Source organism: Falco cherrug, chromosome 17, assembly GCF_023634085.1.
Source record: "Falco cherrug isolate bFalChe1 chromosome 17, bFalChe1.pri, whole genome shotgun sequence".
NCBI lineage: Eukaryota > Metazoa > Chordata > Aves > Falconiformes > Falconidae > Falco > Falco cherrug.
This window is the reverse complement of record NC_073713.1, coordinates 4,908,321-4,922,797: the sequence shown is the minus strand read 5'-3', so window position 1 is coordinate 4,922,797 and position 14,477 is coordinate 4,908,321. Positions and strand designations below refer to the sequence as shown.

Sequence of the window (14,477 nt, the reverse complement as noted above, 5' to 3'; positions counted from 1 at the left end):
TTATTTTCCCACACACCATTACATTTTTCACGATCGTTGTTAATCTCTGCATCTCTGTAGTGATGACTTGCGGGGGGGCGGGGGCGGGGGGGGGGGGGGAGGCAAAAAAACCTGTTCATCAGGAGATCATCAAGTCTTAGAAGTACAGAAAAACAGATGTACTGCATTGATGCACGCCTGAGATAAAGCATAGCTAAGTTTGACTGAGTAACGGCACTATCCGAAAAAGAAGGGCTGAGATTGACAACCCGGGGGGGTTTATTGCTATTTGGAATGATACTTCCGTTCGCTATTTTTTTTTTAATTTATTGTTTAATTATTATTGGTGAGAAAGGTTCTTTAAATCAATAGAGGCCGGCAGGTTAATGGCTCGGAATGGTTTCAATGAGTCACAAAAGGCAACTGCCCTTCATTTAGCCAAGTGAAACCCTTGGATACAAGTCAATAGGGTTAACTAGTCTCGACATGAAAACATGAGTATTTCAGCTGGCTTTTAATTGTTGGCTAAGAAATTCAGTTAATCAAATGTCAAACATTTCCCTCTGCTCTGGTCAAAAGTGAAGAAGGCTCGTTTCCTGAGGAGAGGGGCAGAATCCGAAAGCAGAACCAAACTCTTATTAAAGCATGGAAATAAACCCCTGCTTTATGAAAACCTGCCTATTACTTGACTTTTAGTTACTGTGGTGGACGTCCTTCCGGGTCCTTGGAAAAGTACACCTAAATGCTTGATCACTTCTCTTTGAATTTTATTGCTAATCTTACTTTTTAAACAATGCTTTGTTTCTTTACTTTTCTATGTACATATATATGATTTTTTTTAATTTCAGATCAATTTTAGGACCTTTAAATATATCTACTAAACAAGTAAGGATGTTTCAGACTGTACCAGACACTTCGTCTTACGTCAAGGTAAGACATGACAGCATCTTTAAACAGGTAATGTCTAAAATTACAATCCTCCAAAATTCATAGTCATTTGTGTTAGTTTAAAATCTCATTTCCATTCTCACTGAATTTAGCAGGAAAAAAAAAAAAAAATAAAATCCCTCTACCTCCAGTGGGAGAGTGTTAGGGTCTCCAAGTATCACAGTTACCATTCTGGAAATATGCAGGGTTCAGTCAAAAGTTGCATCATCAGGGACCAACTGTATCTTAAAGTGGTCTTGTCTTTTATAATGCATTGATGTTTGGTTTGATGAGCTATACTATAACCAGAATTACAGTGAGGGTGTCCTGAATTATGTTATAGTAGTGGTTTGTTGTTCTGAAACCAATATGATAGTGGTGGTGTGCTACCAACGTTATATCATAGTGGTTTCTTAAATTGGCTTCTAATTTTCTGATTTCCTAGATACCATTTAGTCTTGAACCAGAGCTAAATTTCATTTAATATCCCACTACTTCTCTGTTGTGCCAACTACTGAATTCAATGTGCAAGATGATATGTGAGGTTATAGTTTTTTGGAAGGTACATTTCAGAATGGATTTAGAGGGGAAAAAATATTTGATGAGTTAAACCAAAACATACCTTTCAGTTACTGAAGAATTGGATTGTCACACCAGGCAACGCTATATAATACTGGGATTTCTTTCACAGTGTTACTTATGGTTTTTCTTGAGCAATGTTTCCATACAATTTAGCAGGCAATATGACTTCAGCTGGTTTTACTGATAAGGGCTAATGCCAGATACTACCAGATCTCGCACTCTAAATAGTTGTTTGTGTATCTCTGTTTTTAGTAAAAAAAGTGGATCTTAGAATGTATTTTGATGGGCCACTTCTGCCTCTCTTTTTCATAAGATTAAAACAAATACCAAAGAAGGGTTGGCACAGCCTTGCCCCTTTATAGCTCAATTGAGTGCTATATTATATTTGACATCATATAGTTTTTTTTCCACAACAGTTCCCAAGAATGTAAATAAACCAAGCCTGGGACATCTGGGTTACACGTTTAAGGCAAACCCTGCATGCAACAGCACTTAGGGAAAATCTAAAACACAAGCCTCTTCTCTCCCAAGCTGAAGAAACACAGAAGGGTGTTAACTAGAGCTGGGTGGATAATTTGTAATGAATAATTTATTACAGGAATTTAGTATCTTTTTTTTTCTCCTTTCCTCGTAGTCAATGATCCATGCACCAATTGTGATTTTCATGTATGTACACATTATTAGAAATGATTCACAGAATTATTTCTTTATATAATCTCTAGGCTATGGCTCATTTTGCAGATAGTTTGTTAGGAATATTAGTATTTAAAATGCAGACTTGGTGGGATGAATCCCAGATCATGTGGCATTACTTGTATTCCCTGATTGGGTGAACTTGTGTCACTCTCTGGACCAGGTTTCTAGAGCAAATCTGACCAGGAATGGTCAAGATTCCACATTCAGTTGATAACCCCTAAAACCACACTCCTACCTCGGCATCTCAGGAAATGTTAATGGTTTAATGTTGCTTATTAAATTCATATAGCTTTGGACCAGATTCTGGAAGGATAGAAGCTCAGTGGAAAACAAATGAAATTCAAGTCTCATGAAAGCAAATTCAAAGTTCAAGTAAAGAAACATGTTACACAGCCTGTGCCTAGCTTTAGTGTTCATTTCTCTTTGGAGTTCCTGTATGTGGGAAATGATCTGAGATGTGTTCTGTTTACAATGAAGAGATGAAGGCCCTTTGACATCCTATATTATGGTATCATTGCCTTTTGTTGTGAGGCTAGATCCAGCTGCCGTTCCAGTTAGTAGTAAAATTCCTTTTGAATTAAGTGGAACCAAGATCGAGGCCTAAATAATTCCAGCAGGATTGAGTGAGTCTGTCCATAACAGTGTTGGGATAGTCTTCTCATTAAGTACAATCCTGCAGGCAAAGTGCTTGGACAAAGTTCTCTTTGCATAAGTATGTGTTTTATCTACCAGAAAGAACTCCTCAGGCTGGACTTGCATCCAGTGCTTCAGTGGCAGAGGGATAAGAGAGCTGTGTGATGCTGAACTCTGCCTTTTATTACAACCCTTCACCGTCAGCTGCTGTTATTTTGGGCAAGGACCTTGTCATTGATACTTTGTCTGTAAAGCTTCATTCACACCAATGTCATTGGGGAAATGACTTGTTCCTGTGCTGAAAAAAACTCAATGGGATTTTGACAGAAGTCTCTTAAGACTGATCCAAAGTCTTCTGAAGACAAAGGAAATATCTCCCATTGATTCTTAGAAGTTTTAAGTTGGGCTTACTGGTACCAGTAGTGCAAAACAGTTCCTGAGTATGTCATTCAGACCAGTGGGGCTGTTCATGTAAGTAGGAACATGGTTAAATTCAAGAGAATTAGAAGCTTAAACACATAGGTGAGGACAACCTCTGGTCCCTCTGAGTTTGATGACAGTTTCTACTGACTTGAATGCATCCAGAGCCAACAGGGAGTCTGATGGTAACCAGCTTATTTATAGAAGAGGTGGGATTGGCTGATGATACAGACAGATAGTCGGGAAACGTGGGTACAGATCCAAGCCCTGACAGAGTGGGCTCAATGTTCCTGAGCAAGACACTTCAACTCTCTGTTCCTCTATTTCTTCATCTTTAAAACATGGATGGAAGTGCTGTGTAAGGACAAGGTGCTGTTCAGATTTAGACAGCACTTGCCTTCTCTTTCCTGCTTCCCCATGCTGATCTCTGAGGACTTCCCAAGCTGTGGTGAGCAAGAAGTTTGAAAAGCAGGAGGCTGAGTACCAGTTCCTCTCTTCCCAGATCTTTTTTCTTTTTTAAAAAATTATTTTCTTTCATGTCATTCCTTCTCCAGAAAAACTTATTTGCTCATCTTGTGGGAGAGGGAAGTATTTTATTTATTACTTTTGTGGGATTTCAGCTGGTGATGTGTACACTACCTGCATTACACAGCAGAAAAAGCAAGACTGAGATCAATGTCTTCTATAAATCCTCTTCAACAAATGCACCATGTATATAAACTCTATGTTTATTAAGTGCTTGTACAGAAAAATGCCTTGTCTCTAAGATGTTGTAACAAAGAGAGGGTCACTAGCAGGGCGTTCCACAGGAGCTCCCAGGAGGAACAAATTCGCTGCCATATCCCTGGGGTACAAAATAGCCTATGACCACCTTCAGGCCACACTGTTTTTCTTGTCGTGGCTTTCAAAATGCAAAAGGGAGGGGTGGAGCTAGGTAGCCGGAGGAGGAAGAGGAGGATTTAATTTTTAAAATGTTTTAACAAGGGTAGTTTATGTTGAGTCATACTGGTGAAGTTCAGCTTCTCGGTGTTGTAACCTTGATTTGCATCACAACCACATAGGACCCATGGTTCTGTATCTAAAGCACTGTTGAAAGATCCTGTATAACCTCACAAAAGGACTGCCCCATCTTCTCTCTCATACATGCTTCTTTTATGGGCCTTAATGCGATAGAGGGGTAGGAAATCATAAATGTAAAAGATCATTTTGATGTTTACTGGTTTATTCTACATAACTGATAAAGTATTTCTATTCATCATACCGTTATGGGACTTACTGATCTGCAAGTACTTAATAATTTACAGTATATCAGAGGGTGCTAATCTCATCTAAACATGAGTATTTGACTTTAGAGAATGAAACATGTAATATAATTGGGAAATTAAATTTTAAAAGACAGCACTGAAGACCTGACTGTAGGGATATGGAAAGAATTAGGGCTATAAGCAAAGCAACATGACCTCTGAATACTGGATTTTTAATTATTACCATTGCCACAAGCTACTCCCAGCCACGGCAGCCTTTGCTTCCCTTCTGTACTGCCAGTTTGCGGTTTAATATGTGTGTAAAGGCGGTACAAGAATAATTTTGAGGGTGTGTTATTCACCCGCGCTTTTCTTAGGCCCTTTGGCAACTGATCTCCAATCGCTCCCCTCCGCACAAAGTCATTGCTTCTGCTTTCGGTTCCTCAGCTTGTAAACACAGCTCCTGCCCCCCCCCCGGGCAGCGCCTGGAGCTCTCGGGGCTCTGCAGAGCATCCCGGGGCCGGGGTGAACCCCCGCCCCCTTCTCCTGGAGCCCCCTTTCCAGGTACCAGCCCCGCCAGCTTGAGGCACGACTTGAGGGTGAAGCCTCTTGGCCTGTGCAGGAGGAGGAGAAGCCGAAGGAGCGGGCGGTGATGCTCCCCCGCACACGGGAGCGGGCATCCCGGCATCACCCCTGCTCTCCCCCTTTCCTCTGCCGCGCAGCAGGGTGATGCTTAAAGCCGTCCCCCGAGGTGGGGGTATGTGAGGGGGTTCCCCAAAAACAGCTCCGGCAAGGGCTGGGGTGCCTTGGACCCGCGCACACCCGGCGCTCTCGGAGGAGGGCAGCGGGCTCGCCCCCCCGACCCGACCCCCCGGAGGGCTTGGGGGGACACCCACCAGGCGACTGCGGGCTCCCCTTGGCGACCTGGGGCGGAAAAGGGCCTGCAGCCCAGCGCTCCGCAGGGGCGCGACGGACCTGCCACCCGCGGGCGCGGGGCTGGGCGCTGCAGGAGCGGGTTTCACGCAGGCATAGCGTTTGTGGTACCGCACAAAGGAGCATATTCATGGAGGCAAATAGTCTGGGTAGCTGGAAACAATATTTGGTTTGTTCTTGCTTTCACTCTGCCTAGAAGGTTTACAGAAGCCCTAAATAGAGAAGGGGAGGTTAATTTTTAGTATTTTTTTTATTAAGGACAAAACAGCGAGATTTTCTTTGGAGCGAGCGATGCGAAGGCTCCTGACAAACCCTGGCACGGCATCTTTCCCGCTCAACAGTAGCAGCCAGAGGCTGCTCGGGGACAGGTTGCAAGGACAGAATATCCCGTGATTTTTTTTTTTTTTTCTCAACATATATCTGGCGGTAGAGATACTGCCCGGTGAATCAACGAGGGGAAGGCGCTGCAGCGGGACCTGCGCACGGGTCACCCCACAGGTGCTCAAGGATGCTCGAAATGTGGAGCGGATAGAAACCTGCACCGCGCTCTTAGGAACAGCTAGTGTTGCTCCTGAGAGCATCCTCTAGTGCGTTATCCGTTTCTGCCTCTTCTTTTTTTTTTTTTCTTCCCCCTTTTTTTCTCTTCCCATCCCCCACCCCCAACCCCAATTCCTGGCGTCCCGTAGAATTTCGATTCCTCCCACTTGGGCTCGGGAGGACGAGACCAGGCACCTCCAGAGAAGGTGGGAGTTGCAGTAGCTTTGTCGGCTGGGGTAGAGTGAGCAGAAGCTGCTGTGAACTCCTTACGTCATTCTCACACTTCGTGATTAATCTACGTATATACCGAGTCGTTCTTGGGGGGTTTTTTTGTTTGTTTTTTTGGAAGGGGGGTCATTTCTTGAGGTAGAAACACTGATAAATTGTTGCACTTTGGCAAGTCGTTGATGAATGTCTTATGACAACTTGGTGCTTCAAGATTTAGTACTCGTTTGCACCTACCTCTCTATTTTAAATAGAAAAATCCCTTTCCATTTCCCGCTGTCCAGAGAATCCTGCCTGACATTTTTTTCCCGTGCTTAACCCCAGGGCTGCTTGGGGAAGGACTGGCATTGTTTGTTCCCCGTTTTACCTTCAAGACACGCTTTGAATTTAGGTTAAGAAGGTGGGAGAAATGTTGTTTCTCTCCTGGAAATGTAGCATGATGGAGCTTTCTAAAATAAACCAGGCTCTTGGGCACAAGGGACAAACTTTTACAGTGACTCCCGCCTTTAGACAGCAGCATTCGAGCAACCAGTCCCCTTCCCAAACTCTGCGACCTTCTAATGGCTCCATTCTTTCACAATTTACAGAAAAAAAACGCCCCCCGCCAACATGTTGTGTGCAGGGAATTTTGTATTCCAGCCTTTCCTATGCTCTCCCAGCTTTGTGTTTAGGAAGAGGGGAGGTGTGGAGGGAATGGGGAGCAAAAAGGGAAGAAAAAGAAAGTGAATGCTAAGGGGGAAAAATGCTTTAAATCTTTCCTGCAAATCTCCAAATATATGAAGTCTGAGGAACAAATTCAAAGCAGGCACGGACGCCTGAAGAGAAGTTAGAGAGAAATATTCTGTTCCATTCAAGCGCATCAAGGGTCTAGCTGAAGTCTTGTTTGGCTAAGGTCAGACGAGACTGGGTTCTCCAATAAAAATAAATCTCAAATTAATTATGGCCTCAAGCGAGGGGCCAGACGTTTGGAGCTAGTGCACTGCAGTCTGTTCTTTTGGCCTTCAGTATTTTTGTTTTTTTGTGCCTTAGCTTTTCAATAATTGCGGGATGGGGGAGGAAGGGAGGGCGGGGGCTGTTTTATTGGGACATGGAGCTCAAATAAAACTAGCCAGGACACTGCTTACCCCACTCTTCGCCTAATTGCGATGCAGCTTCAAAGCTACTGCATCTTCTCCACACCACTTTTAAGACATTGTATTTTACTTCGTACCGATTAGCAGTGAATAACTTTCCGGCTTCAAGTTCCCAGATCCCATGGGCTATTCCTGTAGACCATGGCAGGTAGAGGTAGGAGGTAGGAGGGACCCGATCCTTCAGTCCTGGGGCTGGCAAACTCTACTGACTACTTTTTATTTCTGGAGCTGAAAAGCAGAGGTTTGCCCAGTTACTTTAGTTTAGAATTGGGATTCGTTTCTGGGGATCAAATCCCAGGGCTGTAGTTTGGGCTTTTTGCTTGTAAGAATGGGGGTTTAGAAAATAAACAAAACACGTTGCGTTTTTCATTCTGCAACGGAGTCGGTGCCAGAGGAAACTCAGACCCGGAAATTTTAAAAGTTCACTGAAGTTGGTGGAGATTTTCCCTGTAGTAAAGACTAGAACAGAATAGACCATGGCCTTCTGCACACACGGCTCCAGGCAAAGAATGGTGGTAAATATTGTAAATATCTTCATAGAGGATAGAATACATAGGAAGTTGTGCACATATATAATGACTGCACACAATATACCTGGCACAAGGTGTGTAAATATGTGCATAGAGAAAGCTAGTTTAAAAAAAAAAAAAAAAAAGGATGCTTTGTTACAGCTAGTGGGAAATGAGCCGCTTTCTAGCGACAAAGTCCGGGCGTAGCTGCTGGTTTCTGGGGCTCCCCTCCCCTATTTACCGCCTTAGCTCAAAGCCACAGTCCCAGGCTGTGGTTAACGAGAGCTCAGCTGATGCTGTTCGGGTAAGAGAGGGTGAAATAAGCCAACCCCCTTTCCCATTCGCCGAAGATAATATTTCTAACCTGCAACTGAGGCCCGGGAAGGTTTTAATTAGGTTTATTCCTATAGAATAACTAGACGGTTTTAATTATGAAGCGGTGACCACTAATCCCGCGTGAATTACAGACAGAAAATCCGTATCTCTGAGGTTATGTAGTCCCGCCAAGGACTGGCATTGAACTACACCGAATGGTTAATTCCTTTGATTCTGAACGTGAAATAGTTATGGGCCAAATTTTCCCCAGCGTGCCCTCATTAATTCCAATCGGATCACGACAAACCCGACGTTTTCACCCTCCCTGTGTGAGGCTGCACTCGGTGTAACCCTATTATAAGGACGAAAAGAGGAGGTGGGGATATGCCAAGCGCTAGAGACCAGTATTGAACTAATTAAAAACTTGGGTCGAGAATTTCATTTCATTCATAAGCAGAGTGAAATAAATAATAATAATTGAGGAGTAACTGATTTCTACCAGCCTGTCCCAATGTAAGCATTTGAAATCTTCCGTGGTTGCCAAGATCAAATGATTTTCCAGATGTCTGGTGGTAACCACATTAAACAGATCATAATTCCTTTACTGTATATACATATGCATCCAAAAGTCGAGCATCAAATTAAAAGTTGCGCACATTGATCAGCAGCCTGCCCGGCGATGGCTTTGCTTTCCCCCGCCTGTCTGTGCTCCCTTCTTCTCAAACAGTTAAATACCCAAAGTCACTGAACAATCACCTAGGATGATTCAGAGCTTGGCGTGCGGAGGTTATGAATATTCCAGCTTTTTTCAAAAAGTTTGAGATAATTCAAGGGTGGTTTGGGTTGGGTTTTTTTCCTTTTTTGGGGGGGGAGGGGGGGGAGCGGGGGGAGAGAAAAGATGAAGTAAAGGTTCTATTGTTGCATTATTTGGGAGGAAAACGAGATTGTTCGGCTTGTCTGTTACAATGTTTAACAACCTCACTCAATACCTTATCTCTCGAGCTTTTCGCAAGTCTTATTTTAGACCAAACACAAAAGGTAAAGCACGGAACATCCCTGATGGATGGAGCCGATCTAGCAAGTGACCCTACCAGGCTTCATTTCCAGTCATCCTCAGACATGCAAAATAAACCCCTGCGGGTCACGGTGCCCGTCTGGCAATAAAATGCAAAGCTGGGTTCCTAAAATATCTCCAGGTGGGATGGAGGGGGGTCTGCCTGACATCTTCCAGCCTTTGGGAGCACTGGGGACTCCCCGCGAGTGCCGGACTTGTTTGTCTCTCCAGCCCGGCGCTGGGGAAAGGGTGTTCTGCGAATGCTGGGCTCCTCTCCCACAAACTGGGCACGTTTTCAGGTGGTTTCTCTCTGCCGCTCTCAGCTCCCCGGCTCTCCCCCACCGCCAGCCCGTCCAAGACCTGTCGGTCACGCAGCCCAAAACCAAGCTGCTCTGTGAGGTCCGTGGATGACAGAGGCTCCTTCCAGGGTATTTTTTTCCCCTTCCTTTCGCGGTTAAGATCCTCAGCCTGTCCTCTCTCTCACCCCCACCCCCGTTGTTTTTCGGGGCTGGTAGAGAGTGTTGTCTAGAGAGGAAACCATTTGGGTTTTGAAAGGATGCATTTCACTCTTCCCTTTAACCTCTTGCTTTTCTGGTTGCTGCAGCCTGCCATGTGGTAACGCTGAAGCGGGAGTGGCAAAGAGAGTATTTGCGGGGGGTGGGTGGGGGAACAGAGGGCAGGGGAAAAGAAAGAGTAATGAGGAAAGCAAAGGGTTAACCGTGATTTCTTTTAATTGAACTCCAGTTCTTGTGGCCCTAGGCAAGGGGGGACCTGACCCCGCTAGCAGCATCCAGATGTGCTGCTCTCCGGGGACCCCGGCGCAGACCCCTGGATTGTAAAGCAGACAGGGGGAGGACGGGGGTGTGGGGAGAGGGAAGGCGGTGGGGCTGTCCCCTCTGCTCCCCCCCTTTCACCTCCTGGCTGCAGACGGCCTCAATCGCTGGCAAGCAGCAAGCCAAAACCTCCAGGTCTGGTCACGTTCAGTCCCGTGTCTGCATCTGAACTAAAAAATTGTAGCTGAATTGATGAGGCTAATTTCAGAGGAGGGGGAGGGAGGGGAGGGAGGGGCAAGGGGGGATCTACAGCTCTCTCCTGCCAGCTCTGGTCTTGGAGAAATAAAGTATTAATAAGGCATCTCTGCCGCAGCCGAGTAGAAACACTAGTGGCATTATTGCATTTCCCTTTTGGAAGGGGCGGGTGCAGAATAACTTTGGATATAATTTTGATATCCCCCCCCCCCCCCCCCCCCCCCCCGTGGTTGGACTAAAGACAGGGGGAAACAAAAAGACTGGACACAACTGGCACTGGACAAGGTAATCCTCTCCATCGAGAGATCTGACGTGCAGGGGTGTCCTCCTGCCTTGACACTATTCTTTCTTGGCTTCACCCTCCTTTTTTATTCCACCCTCCGCTCTTTTCCTCGGTCTGCAGCCGTTTGCAGAAGTGGGGCATAAAAGGACGCCCAAAGCGTTGCATGATGTGTTCCGCTGTTAGCCGCTTGTTATTTTTGCAAGGGGTGTGTGTGGGGGGAAGCGGGTGAGCTGTACAGGCGGGTATTGTCTCCTTTCCTCGGGTTCTTTGGAGGGTTTCAGCTTTTCCCGGAAAAAGGAAAGCGCGTCGCTTTTTTTCTGGTGATCGCTCCCGTTTGAATGAAAGAGATTGCACGTCAGGGGCTCGCCAGGTCTAAAATGAGATTTGAAGGCTGGTGGTTGGGGTTTTGCAGTGCCCATTCCGACACGGCATCCAGGAATGGAAAATGCAGCTGATCTGACAATTATTGTAAATTTTTGTCACTTTTAGCTTATAAAGTGGGCTGGGCTTTTTTCCCCCCCTAAGTGGGGTTTTAACAGCTTAGCGAGAAACTCTCACTGTGAGAGGAGGCTGGGGAAAGTACTCCCAGCCCCTGGGGTGAAATGGATGGACTTCCATCCATCTCAGTAGCTTTGCTTCAGAGCCCGATATCCCAACCCTCGAGAGGACCGGGAGAGAAGGGTGAAAGTGGAAAAGAGCCTCCGCTTCCCTGCAGCCCCATTTCCAGCCTGTGTTTAATTGCTGGAGTCGTTCGTCTGTCTTGCATTATTGCACTTACCGCTCATTTCTGGCAGGGACTGGACCCTCGTCTCACGCTCCGTGCTGAGAGGCGTGAAGGAGAGGGGCCGAAGTATGTTCTAAGTACGTTTTAATCGCCAGACTTTTTATTTTCTCTCTCTGCCTGCCGCGACCGAATTGTATTTACGGTTTTCTCTCCTTAATTTTTTTGCCTGTGACTGGAAAACGCATTAATAAAAAAATCTGTGGGAAGAGACGGAAATTCAGTGAGTCAGGCTAAAGAGCTGCTCCAGCCAAAAAAAAAAAAAATAAAAAAAAATGCAAAAAACACGTTAAACTAAACTGTGGGATGACACACGGCGCTCGCTAATACGGTCTGGGGTGCAAGGCAAGGTCTGCGTTGGACTGGCTGCCCTAGCGACAAACGAGCTGACAGAGGTAGCTATTGTTCTGCCCCTTCTTATCTAAATGGAGCAAATATCCTGTATGTAAAATATATATATTTTCATCAAGAAGGCAGGACCAGTGGAGAGACGAAAGTTTCCTCCTCGAGTGACTTCACTTCCCAAAATTAGCAGAAAAAAACGTTTCATCCGGTTAACTGTCTTTTTCGCTCTGCTGCAACAACCAAAGTTAAAAAAAGAGAGAGACAGAGAGAGAGGGAGGGAGGGAGAGGGAGAGAGGAGGAGAGGGGATACAGAGCGAAAAGCAAACCCGCTGGCAGGGCAGGGAGAGCAGCGAAAATAGAAGGATAAAAAACTTCAGGAGGCTTCGGTTGCAGGCTAAACCGGGTCAATGTGTGGAATATTGCTGGTACCGGCTGGAAGTTATTCTAGATGGACGGCACTATTAAGGTAAGGGGGGCAGAGGGGCTGGGGGACCCCTCCGGCGGGGCGGGGGCGCTGGGCAGGGGCGCGGGGCCGGGGTCGGGCTCCGTCCCCCCGCCCCGCAGCGGCCGGGGCTCTCCCCTCCGCCTCCCCGCCGCGCGGGGGGCTCTGCAGCCGGCTTCGGCGGGGCGGTGCGGGGCCAGCCGCCGGGCTGCCCCCGCGGAGGGGCCGAGCAGGGTCCGCGGGGACCTGGCGAAAGGCGGTGACAGCTCCTGCCCGCGGGGCTCCGCGCCGCCCGGGGCTGCGAGGCGCCGCGGGGAGCGAGGGGGCCCGGGCCGGCGGCGAGCGCGGCTGGGAGGCGGTGGCGGCCGGAGGGGCTCCGGGCTGGCCCCAGATGTGCGCCCCCGGCTCTGCTTTCCTCGCCTGGCCCCGCTTGAAATGCGCTGCCCGTTCTGGTGGTCGCCCGCGCGTGTCCTCCGGCAGTTTGTTTCTTTTTTTTGGGGGTTGTTTTTTTTTTTTTGTGGGGGGGGGGACGGGACGGGACGACCAGCGAGGGACAGGGCGGTTTGGAGGAGAAACATCACCCTCGCTTGGGGCGAGTCATGGGGAAGGGGAAGCAAAGAGTGTGGTAAAAAACCACGAACATAACCAACCTCTGGTGGCCTTGAGCAACGGAGGACGCTGCTGGAACTTGGAGAGCGGCTCCCCCTCCTTCCCCTCATCCGAGCGGCCGGTCCTTCGGCCTCTGCAAAGATAAACCAAGCCTCTTCCAAGCCCCTTGAGGTGACTCGCACAGTTTCTCAAATCTTAGACAGCAGAAGGTTGGCTTTCCGGCTTTGGGGGACCCTTGTGCAGTTCTTACGGGCTCTTCTTGAGGGAGCTCTATAGTACAGAAGCAGCCTGAAACAGAAGAGCCTTGAAGGGAGAGGCTCTGTGGGTGTGTTTGGGTTGGAGGATTTCGAAAGATGCCTATCGCCTGGGTGGGGTGTTGATCTCTTCTTAAAAGTTGTCTCTTTTAAAATTTTTTTTTTTATTTTTTTTTTATTTTTTGCTGACCCAGGGAGAAAGATGCTGCAAACTGGCAGGAACTGAAACTTTCTCCCTTAGATTGCAGCTTGTGACAAGTGCACTGTTTGGAAGGGTCTTAAAAGAAGGGGGAGGGAAGGAGATGGGCAGGAAGAGTAAATGGAAAGAAGAAAGAATGAGGGAAAGAAAGGGTGAATGTCAGAAAGGAAGAGAGAAAGCAGGAGTGTTGAAAGCACAAAATTTGGGAGATATGGCAGGAATAAGACATGTTTCCCCTACCACCTCCTCAGATCTGTAGTAAAAGTAACCTGGGCCTCATTCAGGATAAGTTTAGTGCACCACAACCTTCTTTGATTTGTAGAGCCCTAAATACTGTGCAGTGAAAGTGCAGAAATTTCCCATCTGTACATTTGCAGTGGTGCACACATGGACTTGCTTTTCTGCTCAGGCCACGAGCCTCCCTGCACCATCCTCTGAAAGGTGCTGAAGTATTCCCATGGCCCACGTAGCTCATGGTGCCTACTGGGAGCTCCTCCTCTCCCTACTCACCCCGTGTTGCAAGGTATTATTGCTACCCCACTGCCCCCAGTTTGGAGATGAGGAACTGCGACAACTTGGCAGGGAGGCTTACAGTCATGTTGGGGAGGCTGTGGCGAAAGGAGGAACTCAGCCACATCCCAGGTCACTGCCCTGGCTCCTGGATCTGCCCGCCAACTGCTCTGCAGCCTTTTCTCATATTGTCCTGCTTTACCTGCAATCCAGAAATAATTTTTTAGCTGTTTGAGCTAAGAGAGATGGGATCCAGATACACCAGTCTCCTCCTGGGTTCATTTACTGAGCAGTTCCAGGATCATCAGCAAGCTGCTGCAGGTCCCCATGTCCTGCTTGCCACCTTGTGTAATTTACACCTTTTCTGTACCATGCATTTAGATCACTGCTCCTGTAGTGTACTCAGGATTATCTGAGACTTCTTGCCAATTTCTTAGCAGGGAGAAAAAGAGTGGCTTCCCAAGGAATATCAAACCTGACAAACCAGACAGATTTGCTGCAGCTCACCACTAAAAGGAAGGGGTTAGGCCACTTTGCGCAGCTTGTCTCAGGTGAAGGGCAATGGGAGAGGATGTGGCTTGAGATGCTTACATGTTTTTAATGTGCTGAGCTCTATATATAACCTGTGCTTCAGGGTAGGTTTTCTAAATTCTAAAACATAGTAAAGCAAACCTGTACTGTATCCAGAGGAAAGCAATTTAAAAACAATCGTACCCTTAGGTCTGCTCTCCTGTAGGGTATACGTATTGATTTATCTAAAGCTGTGTGGGGAAATAACATAGCAGAAAGATGCACATAAGTGACTAGAGAGCAAGAAAAACAGAGAAAAAGGCTCTTCC

At 46.9% G+C, this 14,477-nt stretch overlaps 1 protein-coding gene and 1 long non-coding RNA gene across 6 annotated transcripts in view; one reads left to right on the top strand and one right to left on the bottom strand.

Moving 5' to 3' along the window:
- Nucleotides 1-14,477, top strand: part of FLI1 (Fli-1 proto-oncogene, ETS transcription factor) — an 89,385-nt gene that overhangs the window by 1,556 nt on the left and 73,352 nt on the right. For 2 of the 5 annotated variants that reach the window (XM_014278745.3, XM_014278748.3), the window contains exon 2: nucleotides 828-936. In XM_014278745.3, coding sequence (XP_014134220.1) covers nucleotides 871-936 — 66 coding nt within the window. In that variant the 5' untranslated portion in view covers nucleotides 828-870. Of the gene's footprint in view, nucleotides 1-827; nucleotides 937-11,556; nucleotides 12,091-14,477 lie in introns of those variants that run through there. The other 3 variants (XM_014278746.3, XM_014278747.3, XM_005437611.3) reach the window with 3 other exon arrangements.
- On the bottom strand, nucleotides 8,699-14,228 carry LOC129737530 (uncharacterized). The gene is made up of 3 exons (XR_008735463.1): nucleotides 12,717-14,228; nucleotides 11,277-11,479; nucleotides 8,699-10,870 (listed from the first exon to the last, which is right to left on the bottom strand). It is a non-coding gene; the product is annotated as an uncharacterized LOC129737530 (long non-coding RNA).